The sequence below is a fragment of the Salvia hispanica genome, chromosome 1 (genome assembly GCF_029641045.1).
Source record: "Salvia hispanica isolate PSC_SH4W2 chromosome 1, Shi_PSC_v1, whole genome shotgun sequence".
Classification (NCBI taxonomy): domain Eukaryota; kingdom Viridiplantae; phylum Streptophyta; class Magnoliopsida; order Lamiales; family Lamiaceae; genus Salvia; species Salvia hispanica.
The window spans coordinates 63,898,276-63,909,504 of record NC_142692.1 but is presented as its reverse complement, the minus strand read 5'-3'; the positions used below and the strand labels follow the sequence as shown (position 1 = coordinate 63,909,504).

At 38.6% G+C, this 11,229-nt stretch overlaps 1 protein-coding gene across 1 annotated transcript; it reads left to right on the top strand.

Annotated features, from left to right (window-relative positions):
- The first annotated feature begins 2,893 nt into the window (after nt 1-2,893).
- On the top strand, nt 2,894-4,439 carry LOC125217762 (F-box protein SKIP19-like). Its single transcript, XM_048119290.2, has 2 exons — nt 2,894-3,273; nt 3,641-4,439. Exons 1-2 carry the CDS (start codon nt 2,894-2,896, stop codon nt 4,182-4,184), a joined length of 924 nt encoding a protein of 307 aa, XP_047975247.1. The 3' UTR covers nt 4,185-4,439.
- The last annotated feature ends 6,790 nt before the right edge of the window (nt 4,440-11,229 follow it).

Here is an 11,229-nt window from a genome sequence, read left to right as displayed (position 1 = left end):
CTGTTAAGGACATGAGCACAATCTAGTGCTCAAAATCCAACTGTTCCATTAAATAAGTATTCTCCCCTATTTTATAGTATTAGAGTAATTTTGCTATTTTAATGCATTTCATAATATTAGAGTTATTTTTCTTTTTAGTAAAAATCAACACATTTCTTTTCACTTACTTTATTCTCTTTTTATTCCTCTATCTTTTTCATTTACTATTTTATTCTTTCTTTACTTAACTCATTTTATACAATTTTTATAACCTTTGTGCCGGAAAAAAAATATCTCCACTACTATAGCACGAAAGAAGAGAAAGCAAATAAAAAGTAGTTGAGAAGTAGGAAGCAAATAAAAAAAAATAGAAAAGTAACGATTGACAGAATGTATCAATATGAAATATTAAGTAAATTTTTAGTACTAGGAGTATGAAATATGTAAACTTAAAATTATTTATACTATTTAAAATAGAATTGTATTAAGATGACAATCCTTTTCAAAGTGACAACATACCACTAATCTCGTACTGCCATGTCACCATGTGACACGTTATCCAACAATATTAGGCATATCCAGCAATATTCATTTAGTATGCTGATAGGCTAGTTTTCGTCACTCGGATTTGATCACTTTTCGCACTTATAAGTTGAATATTTGCATGAGAAGATGCTATTTTGGCAGGGAATTGAGCATATGGTTCGGAGGAATTGTAGAAAGGCATTTGTAGTGGAGTGATGCAAAAAGGAGGCAAAAGTGCAAGAATTTGAAGAAAATCAGAGAAATGGCAAACTGCCCAAGCTGTCAGCCTGGCCAAGCTGGACCCGACGGAAAACTGCATGGAGCCACTTGAGCACAATTACAAGACTGCTTCCTTGTTGCTACACGTGTCCACATCCGTCCCTAGGGCATGAGAAAGGGGAAATAACTTTTATTTGAAAAATGTAACAAAATATTTAACTATGCTTTTCCCCAAACCACTAATCATCTATCACTCTTTAGTTTAGTTTATTCTCTCTCGAGGAAACTTTCTCTCTTCCTTAAGAAGAGAGATTTCAACTTCAAGGCTGCGAAGATCATTGTTCATCATGGGTTGAAGTAGTAGTAGTTTAGTAGTAGTGTTTATTTCTCTAGTTGCTTGTTCTTAGCTTTTGGAGTTCTTTTGGACCAATCTCACTCTTAGTTGTTGTTGTTGTTCTTGTTTTAAAAGCTCATTTCAAGTAGTAATTCTGTTAGTGTTTGTGTATTTAATGTGTTTTAAAGTTTAGCTCTTGTTTATTTCCGGTTTTAGCTTGTTGTTTAGTTCTAGTGTTGCTTATGTTCTTGTTTAGTTAAAAATCCTTTCAAGCTTTTAAAATCAGTTTCTAAAGCATTTTTCTTAGTTAGTTTATGGTTAAAAAACGTGGAGAAGGAGTTTGAAAAGTCTCAAAAAAATCAGCCATGTGTTGTTTGTTTTCGGCACCTTGTCGGGTGTCATTTTCGTATGATTTTGCATGAGTTTGATGAGCTCGGTTCTTGAGTGTTCTTCCACCATGTTTAAGTGTTCTTAAGCTTTCTTTATCTTCTTTAATGAGTCTTTATGTTTCAGCTTTTAGTTTGGTGTTTTTAATGCATGTTTAGGTAGTTTAATTGTTGATCTTGTGTTTGTCTAGCATATTTTAATTATGTAGCAGCCATATAGTCATTCCTCTCACTTAATTTTCGTGGCCTTAGTGTAGATTTAGGAGAGATATCAGCTTTTAGAAGTTAAGTGAAAGGACCATTAGTTGTAGGCTTTTATCCATTGGTTTTACACCTTGGGTAATAAGGTTTAGGAGACAACAAGTACATGCTTTCTTTTCACTTTTGGCAGCCCTTTTAGCTTAGTTAATTTCTGCACTCAACCTCCATTTACATCTATTTAGTTTAGCTTTTAGGATTCAATAATTAGTCTAGCCACTTTTAAGGGTCACAATCCTAGTTTCTAGACTTAGTTTAGTAGCTATCACTTAGTTTATTTTCCTTAGTCTTTTAACTTAGTTCCTTTTGCTTTCTGAACTTAGGATGCTCATGCAAGTTGCTGCTCTCTTTTCATTTCCGAAATATTCTTATTTTCGCCACTGCTAAGTTGCCCAGTTTACCAACTTGCCCAGTCTGCGTTTCAGTTTAATTGCTTTCGTTTACTTGCATGTTATTTTCATGTTTAGTTACAATCTTAGCTTTAAGTGTTATTTATATTTTATAGTTTAGTTCCCACCCCCAATTTAGAGCGTGGCGGCATCACCAAACCCTTCTAAGTGTGGAAATACATAACGGATGCTACCGTTCCTCGTGGGTTCGACACCCTAACTTACCATATACTAATTAATAGTATTTTGGAAAGTGGGAACTTATAAATCTTGTTGAATAGGAAGGGACACGCGCCTACGACACGCGTGCAAAATCCCGTCCTCTCATATGCGTTTACAGATTGCATGATAGTAATAGTTGGATTGTCGTGTAGATTGTTGAGTATTGTTGTATAGGCATTGAATGTTTCAGTTGCAGTATATATATAGATAGATTGCTTTTTTAACCGTTATTTTGTTGTATAGCTAATACATCATACTCAGCATTACGCACAACAATCCTCATAGTACTATCATGCAATCTGTAGAAATCCATCCAAAACGCTTACTATGATAATGTTGGATACGCCCCTAATATTGTTGGATAGCATGTCACATGGCAGAACGAGGTTGGTGGTACGTTGATACTCTAACTATGGTGGCACCGTAACGCTCCTTATTTAAAGTATTAAGTAAATTTTTAGTATTATGAGTATAAAATATGTAAATTTAAAATTTTTTATACTAAATTAAAATATTAATAAAATATTTTATATGCACAATGTAATTACCTCCAACATTCACCTAATCCCTAAATATCGAAGATGTTGAACAAGGGAAAGAAATCGAGCGAGCTTACGATCCAAACCGAACCTCGAATTCCCACGGTGGCTGCCCCATCCGCGCCTCCGCTTCCATTGTCACCGCCATGGATCGAACTGCCGGATGAATTGACTGCGAATATCCTGCAAAGGTTGGATGTTGAAGTGATTTTGTTGATTGCGCAGAATGTGTGCGCCACATGGTGGAATGTCTGCAAGCATCCCTCCATGTGGCGCGTTATTGATTTTTATCGTGCACGTTGCACGGGCTACAATTCCGATAAAATTGGGCGTTGTGCAGTGGATCGTAGCCACGGACAATTGCTCCACCTAAAGCTTTCCGGTTTTCGAGTGGATGACTTGCTAACCTACGCTGCTCACCGGTACAATTCCTTGCTCACTATTCTTGGTCTTTGGTTTAAATTTTTTGCTTTAATTCCATTTTTTTTAACCTAGCTTATACCTTGGAACACCTTCCAATTTGAGCAGTTGGTATTTGTAAGTAGTTTTTATTGTTCTTGTGTGGCTATATTTTATTAAATTTATTCTTATTCATAGTATTTGTGGCTTTTAACTTGTTGGATGCACATTTTCTCTTTTTGCTATGTCTTCTGTGCTCATTATTTTTCTTGTTTATTTATTTACTACTCTAGCACTCCTAGCTTTATAAAAATTTCATAATTCCCATGCTTTCTTTTTACAAGTTTCCTCTTGTTCTTGGTGTTGATATTCTTTTCCCACGATCAACAGATCAAGTCAGCTACGAAGCCTTACACTTGATGTGTATCGTGTATCAGAAACTGTTTTGACTGAGGCGATAGAAAACTTTACACAATTGGAAGAGTTGCATCTTTCGATGATGCCAAGTCTCAATCCGCAAGATTTTGAAAGCATTTGCATCTCTTGCTGCAAGTTGAAGTCATTCACATTTAGCAACCATTTGGGAGATGCTCATCCCGCAGAATTTTCAGAGCATGCAGTAGCCATTGGAGAAAACATGCCTAACTTGTGCCATCTCCGACTTGTTAAACTTCAGATTGAAAATAAGGGACTGGAAGCGATTCTCGATGGCTGCACCAGCCTAGAATCACTTCATCTTCAGAAATGCTCCGGTCTTGATCTACAAGTCGGTCTAGGCAAAAGAAGTTCTGACCAAATAAAAGATCTGATTCTCGATATCAAGCCTTCTCAATCTGAACGTGATCAGGTGGATTATGATTGGTATGACGACAATGAATCAACAGCTTCTGACTCTGATGATAATGGCTATGAATATGATCCTGATTTTTACTAGGATTGAAGATTTTGGTGGTGGTTACTATTTGTTTTGAAAATGCTAAGACTTTGATTCTTCACTTTTATGTTAGGTTGGTGAAGGATGATGCTACTTTGTTTTTTTTTTTACATTGGTTTGGTTGGCACCGTATTTGGAGTTTGGTTTTTCAGCAGTTTACATCTATCTCAACTCGATCGTCTCTGTGAATATTCAAGGTGTTTGATTTCGATTGCTACGATTTGTGAATTTCATTTATGGATATTCAATTGTCGATTTGTGAGTTTCATTTCTCAATTTTTTGATGCCCATAAATTTGGTCCCAAGGCCATCTACTATAAGGTAAGGCCCTAGGCTGCTTGAGCAGCTGCATTTTGCGGACTTATTGCACTCTGCCACTAATTAAGGCTGACAGAAAATTAGCTGCATCTGCTGCCTATTTTGACGCTGATTAGTATGTAATTTAAATAAAATATATAAATATAAAATATAAGTGAATAAATATTTTTTTAATTTAAATTTAATATAAATGATTGAAAATGGTATAATTATTAATCGACCTCATATTTTTTTATTATAATTCAACAAAGGAATAGGAAGGGTCGTGGGAAGCTGAACCGATTGCTCTCTAAACCGAGCAATAAATATATACACCAGCATGTCCATTAACACAGAATTCAAAAAATCAAAGATGCTCAGCAAGAGAAAGAAATCCAAAGAGGCTTCTTCATGCTCAGCCCCGCCTCGGTCTCCACCATCGCCGCCATGGACCAAATTGCCCGAGGATTTGACAGGGAATATACTGCAAAGGCTGTACACTAAAGAGATATTGAAGAGTGCACAGAAAGTGTGTGCTTTATGGTGGAGACTCTGCAAAAATCCCGCCATGTGGCGCGTCATTGATTTGGATTCTTGACGTTTTGCGGGTGAAGAAGAATTTAAAAACACTTGTCGTTGGGTAGTATTGGATTGAATAACTGAATTCATTGGATTGATTTGTTTGATACATTGTATATATAGGACTCTAGACATAAATGTTTCTAGGAACTATACTACACAATAAATGTTATTCTATTTTCCAACACTTCTAGGAACTCATGTATCCTCTTTCCAATGCTCTTGGGACTCATGTTCTCTCTTTTCAACACTCCCCCTCAAGTTGGTTAACGGGATTCCCGATATCCAACTTGCCAAGGACTTCTGCAAAATTCCTTGCTCCTACTGCTTTTGTCAGAATGTCTGCGAGTTGGTCTCCAGATTGAACAAATGGGAACTCAATAATTCCCTCTTCAATTTTCTCTTTGATGAAATGTCTGTCTATTTCAACATGCTTTGTCCGATCATGTTGGACTGGATTTCCTGCGATACTGATTGCAGCTTTATTATCACAGAAAATTTGACACGTCTTCTGTGACAAAAAACCCAGTTCACCCATCAATCTCCTAAGCCACAGTACCTCAGTTAATCCATGTCTGATCCCTCTAAATTCTGCCTCTGCACTTGATAATGCCACAACCTTCTGCTTCTTGCTTTTCCATGTAACAAGGTTTCCTCCAACAAATGTGAAGTACCCTGAAGTGGATCTTCTGTCGACTGGGTTTCCAGCCCAATCAGCGTCTGTATACCCATGGATATCCAGATGTTCACTCCGTCTGAAAATTATTCCATGATCAAAGGTACCTTTGAGATACCGAACAACTCGCAGTGCCGCTTCAAGATGGTCACTTTGTGGTCGGTGCATGAATTGACTTATCACACTTACTGCATATGCTATGTCCGGTCTGGTGTGTGAAAGATAAATCAATTTTCCGACTAACCTTTGATACCTTTCTCTATCGGCAAGTTGAGCTCCTTCTATGATTTGAAGTCCATGATTAACAACAATCGGTGTGTCTGCAGGTTTGCAATCCATCATGCCAGTTTCTGCCAGAAGATCCAACGTGTATTTTTTCTGATTTATAAAGATTCCTTCCTTTGATCTCAAGACCTCGACTCCCAAAAAGTACTTAAGCGCCCCCAGATCTTTCATTTCGAATTCCGTGGCCAAATTCTTCTTGAGCGCTTCTATTTCTTCAAAGTCATCTCCTGTAATAATCATGTCATCAACATAGATTATGAGACATGCAAGCTTGCCCCCCTTTTTCTTCATGAAGAGTGTGTGATCTGCATTGCTTTGTTGATAATCATACTTCTTCATTGCTTCTGTGAATCTTCCAAACCATGCTCTAGGAGACTGTTTTAAGCCATACAGGGTTTTCTTCAAATGACATACTTCCCCATCTTTAAAGTCTTCTTCGAAACCTGGAGGAGCCTCCATGTAAACTTCTTTCTTCAATTCACCATGTAAGAAAGCATTAGTTACATCAAACTGGTGAAGAGGCCAATCTTTGCTTGCTGCAATAGAGAGTAATACTCGGACAGTATTCATTTTTGCCACGGGCGAGAATGTCTCAGAGTAATCCACTCCATATGTCTGGGTGTAACCTTTAGCCACAAGGCGAGCCTTATATCTCTCGATGGACCCGTCTGGTCTTCGTTTGATAGTAAAAACCCATCTGCAACCTACAGTTCGTTTCCCCTTTGGAAGTTGACATTTTTTCCATGTTTTATTCCTCTCCAGGGCTTTTAGCTCTACCATCATTGCGTCCCTCCAATGCTTGATTTTTAATGCTTTCTTTACTGTCTGTGGGATTTCCTCTTCTCCATAGAGGGCTGCTTCAAAAGCCCTAGCAAGTTTGGTTAAGTTTGCTCTTGCCACACTTCCTACTGGATATTTTGACCTTCTGCTCGTTCTTTCAGGTGAGTACCGTTTGGGTGGAATTCCACGAGTACTTCGGATAGGTCGAATGTACTGTCCGGTGTCTTCATCTATAATCTCTCTCTCTTCTCCTTCTGTAGCAACATTGTCAGTACTGATATTAACAGAGTTCTCAAGATCGGTTACCTCAGATATCGGAACGGGTACTGTTGGGGTGTCACCTAGTTCCATAGGTTGGGTCGTGTTCGTGGCATGCTCGGCGACAGATGTAGCTGGCTCTGGTGGACCTTCGGTAGAGGAGTGATTATTCGGCATAGGCAGCCAACTTATCGAGTCAATTATATTTATTTCCGTCTCCCCCTGGCTCGGAAGTTGGGTGGCGTAAAAGAATTCAGTTTCTAAGAAAGTGCAATTCATTGTGGTGATAACTTGGCGGGTTTTTGGATTATAGCACCTATAGCCTTTCTGATGAGCCCCATACCCAATGAAAACACACTTATCTGCACAGGGTGAGAATTTGTTACGCTCATGTTTGGGGATATGGACAAAGACCGAACAACCGAAGATGCGAGGTTCGAGGGACAGGGTAGGAGGTATTTTAGACATGGTGGATAATTTTTGGAGAGGGTTTTTAAGGTCGAGAATTTTGGTGGGAAGACGATTGAGGAGATATACAGATGTGGCTACGGCTTCGGGCCAGAAAAAATTTGGGACTTTGGAATCAAGGATAAGGGCTCGGGTTATGTTTAGGATTGCACGATTTTTTCTCTCAGCTACCCCGTTTTGTTCCGGAGTGTAGGCACAAGATGTTTGATGGATAAGACCTTTTTCAGCACAAAAATCTTTCATTTTAGTGTTGACATACTCTCCCCCATTATCGGATCTAAGGACCTTGATTTTGGTTTGAAATTGGGTAAAAATCATAGTATAGAAATCAGAGAATTTTGAAAAAACATCTGATTTATTTTTAAGAAAATATACCCAAGACATGCGAGTGCAATCATCAATAAAAAGGACGAAATATCGAAATCCATTTCCCCCAACTACTGGCGAAGGGCCCCAAACATCAGAGTGTATTAAGGAAAAAGCAGAATCAACTCTAGTATTGCTAGATTTAAAAGATTGTCTGTGGCTTTTTGCCAAAATGCATGTCTGACATTCAAAAGCAAAGTTTTTAGGAGGATTCGGAAATAAAATATTTAAATAACTCAAGGAAGGATGTCCTAACCGCCTATGCCATAACCACATTTCTCGTTCCGTAGGTCTGTGAGCCAACATCCCTCTGCCAGTTTGAGCTACCTCGTCCACATAATATAACCCATGGTATTCAGTGCCACGCCCAATCGTCATCCCCGTCCGAATATCCTGTAGAAAACAACAATCCGGTTGCATTAGGAGTCTGCAGTTGAGTTCTCTTGTTACATGGGAGACAGACATCAATTTTTGTGATAATGTGGGAACATAAAGGCAATTAGCAATTTTCAATGATGGAGATATTTGAATAGTCCCTGCCCCTTCAACTGGAACAAGGTCCCCTCCCGCTGTCTCGATATAAATTCGTTTTGACTTTGTTAATTCCCCAAAATCAGCCTTATCGTATGACATAGTATCCGTTGCACCACAATCAAAAATCCATCCCCTTTCATCCCTAACTTCTGATTTTCTTACTTTACAAGCCACAGAAATATCGAAATCATTATTTAGGACTGAAAAACGATTCATACATTCTATATAGGGTGTTTTTGGAAGACAAGCCTGACTCAAGGGCCTGTTTTGCAATTTTTTGGTGACCTGGGGTTCTTTTCCTAATAAATCATTTTTCTTGGGGGGCAAATTGAAAGACGGAGAAAATAAAAGGGTTTGGGGCAAAGCCTCAAACCCTTTACCTTCGATTGAACGTGTATACGATGCTCTAGCCGCTTCTTCCCCTTTTTCGATTCCCCCACCAGATCCCCACCAGCCGTCGGCCGCTGAGCTCCTAATTGGACGGCTGCCATCGTTCCCAGCGCCGGTGGCCACCTGGTCGCCCGATGGGAAAAAGCCCCCGTCTGCTCCTTCTCGCCCAACGGCGATTTTCCCTTTGCCGGTGTTGTTCTTGTTTGATTTGTGACCATCTTCCCACCATTCCGGGGAGCCGACGAGTTTTGATTTGTCAACTCCCTTTCGATCATTGGAGTTCCCTCGCGGTGGTATCGCCGATGAGCTTTGGTGAAGCGGCTGGATTCCTCGGAACTGGAGTTGTGGTGGTGGTTGTCTCGCGCCGAGCACGCTGCCTATTCCCGAATCTGGGGTTTGGGCGGTTGGTTTCCAAATCCCCTCCCTGGATTCTTCTTGCTTTACTCTTCCGAATGCATTGCGCATCAACTTCGAACCGATTGGGAAGTTTGTCCCATCTACTTTGATTCCAATTGATACTGTTTCAATTGTTTTGCTGGCCATTGAGGATGGGGTACTCACTTGATCTTAGTGTTTTTTATTTTGTAACAGGGGCTGCGTATGGTTTTTTCTGAGATTGGATAGGGATGGTTTGTTGCCGGATCTTGGCTGATTGGTTTGGGAAGGGTATGGAACAGTGATGAGGAAAATTCTGAGTTCCAAAGAACTAATTTAGGATCGATTTTTTTCTGCTCTTGATACCATATTGGATTGAATAACTGAATTCATTGGATTGATTTGTTTGATACATTGTATATATAGGACTCTAGACATAAATGTTTCTAGGAACTATACTACACAATAAATGTTATTCTATTTTCCAACACTTCTAGGAACTCATGTATCCTCTTTCCAATGCTCTTGGGACTCATGTTCTCTCTTTTCAACAGGTAGTGGATCGTAGCCAGGGACAATTGATCGAGCTAAAGCCCCTTACTTTGAAGGGGGAGAGTTGCCAAACTACGTAGCCAATCGGTACAATTCTTCCGTTTGCTTTATCTTTTTGATCTTTAATTAATTTGTTAATACTTCCTCCGTCCATGTAAATGTACTTTATTTTATCTGTACGAATATTAAGAAATTATTTGACTTTATAAAGTAAAATAGATAGAAAAAATTAGTGTAACGAGCAACCTACTTTTATATAGTGTTCTTATAATAAATATTTTATACTCTTTTAACGGATGTAGTCAGCTTCGATGCATGGCACTTGAATGTTGTGAAATACTATCACCAACTGTTTTGATTAATGCAATACAAAAACTTCCACTTTTGGAAGAGTTGCACCTTATAATGATGCCAACGCTGAGTCCCGAAGATTTTGAAACCATTGGCATCTCATGCCGCAGGTTGAAGTCTTTGACATATAACCACTGTTTGGCTATGCTTGATGATTTATCAAGGCATGCTGTGGCAATTGGAGAAAACATGCCTAATCTGCATTATCTCCGACTCTGTGACCATCATATCGAAAATGAGGGTCTGGAAGCGATTCTTAATGGATGCCCCCACCTCGAATCACTTGATCTCAGTGGATGCACCGGTCTTGATCTATAAGGGACTCTAGCAAAAAGATGTTCTGACCGAATTAAAGATTTTAGGCTCCATTCTGAGCCTTCTGAAATCGACAGTTACCTAAATTGGCATGTAAGTTTGTTGCTAAACACTACCGCAACAGCAATTATATACTCCATAATCCATATTTAAGTCAAGTGTTTTAGCTCCATTAATTTTTATGGGTTTTGTTTGGACTCGGGTTAATGAGATGGCTCACCGTCTGTCTGACATTGATTTTGGCTTCTCAGTTCTGTTCGATTGTATGCGAAACCTATGCTTTAACTTTTAGCTTCACGATTATGCTCGATTGTGTACATTATGGTTCATGTGTAGTAGGCGTACAATTATTCATGTGACTTATTTTATTTTATTTTAATTTGCAACCTATTACAATTTTCACCGCCCAATAACCAATTTGGGACACATATACTCACTCCATCCACATACAATAGTTCAATTTCATGATTGCTAAGTAAGAGAGATGAAAGATTTCAGAATTTAGGATTAAATTAGCTGATCTTCAAATTTTTTGGAATAAGGGATTTTTGAAATTTTCTATTTCTACTCTTCTTTTTTATTACTCCTATTTTCGTCTCAACATTTAAAAATTGTCCAAACTACGGTAGTTTTGATCTACAAGGGGTTCTAGGCAAAAGATGTTTTAAACAAATAAAAGATCTGAATCTCTAATTTTAAGTATTCTTTCTGATCTATGCCATCTTTAACTTTTGCACATTTGATTCAGAAGCTCAAGTTTGGCTACGTGATTTTGTTTGATTGTGTGCGTCGTCTCAACTTCTTGACTTGTAAACATAT

Coding starts and splice junctions, on each gene's coding strand:
- LOC125217762 (XM_048119290.2), top strand. CDS start 2,894: ATGTTGAACAAGGGAAAGAAATCGAGCGAGCTTACGATCCAAACCGAA. Junction 3,274..3,640: donor CTAACCTACGCTGCTCACCG/GTACAATTCCTT, acceptor CACGATCAACAG/ATCAAGTCAGCTACGAAGCC.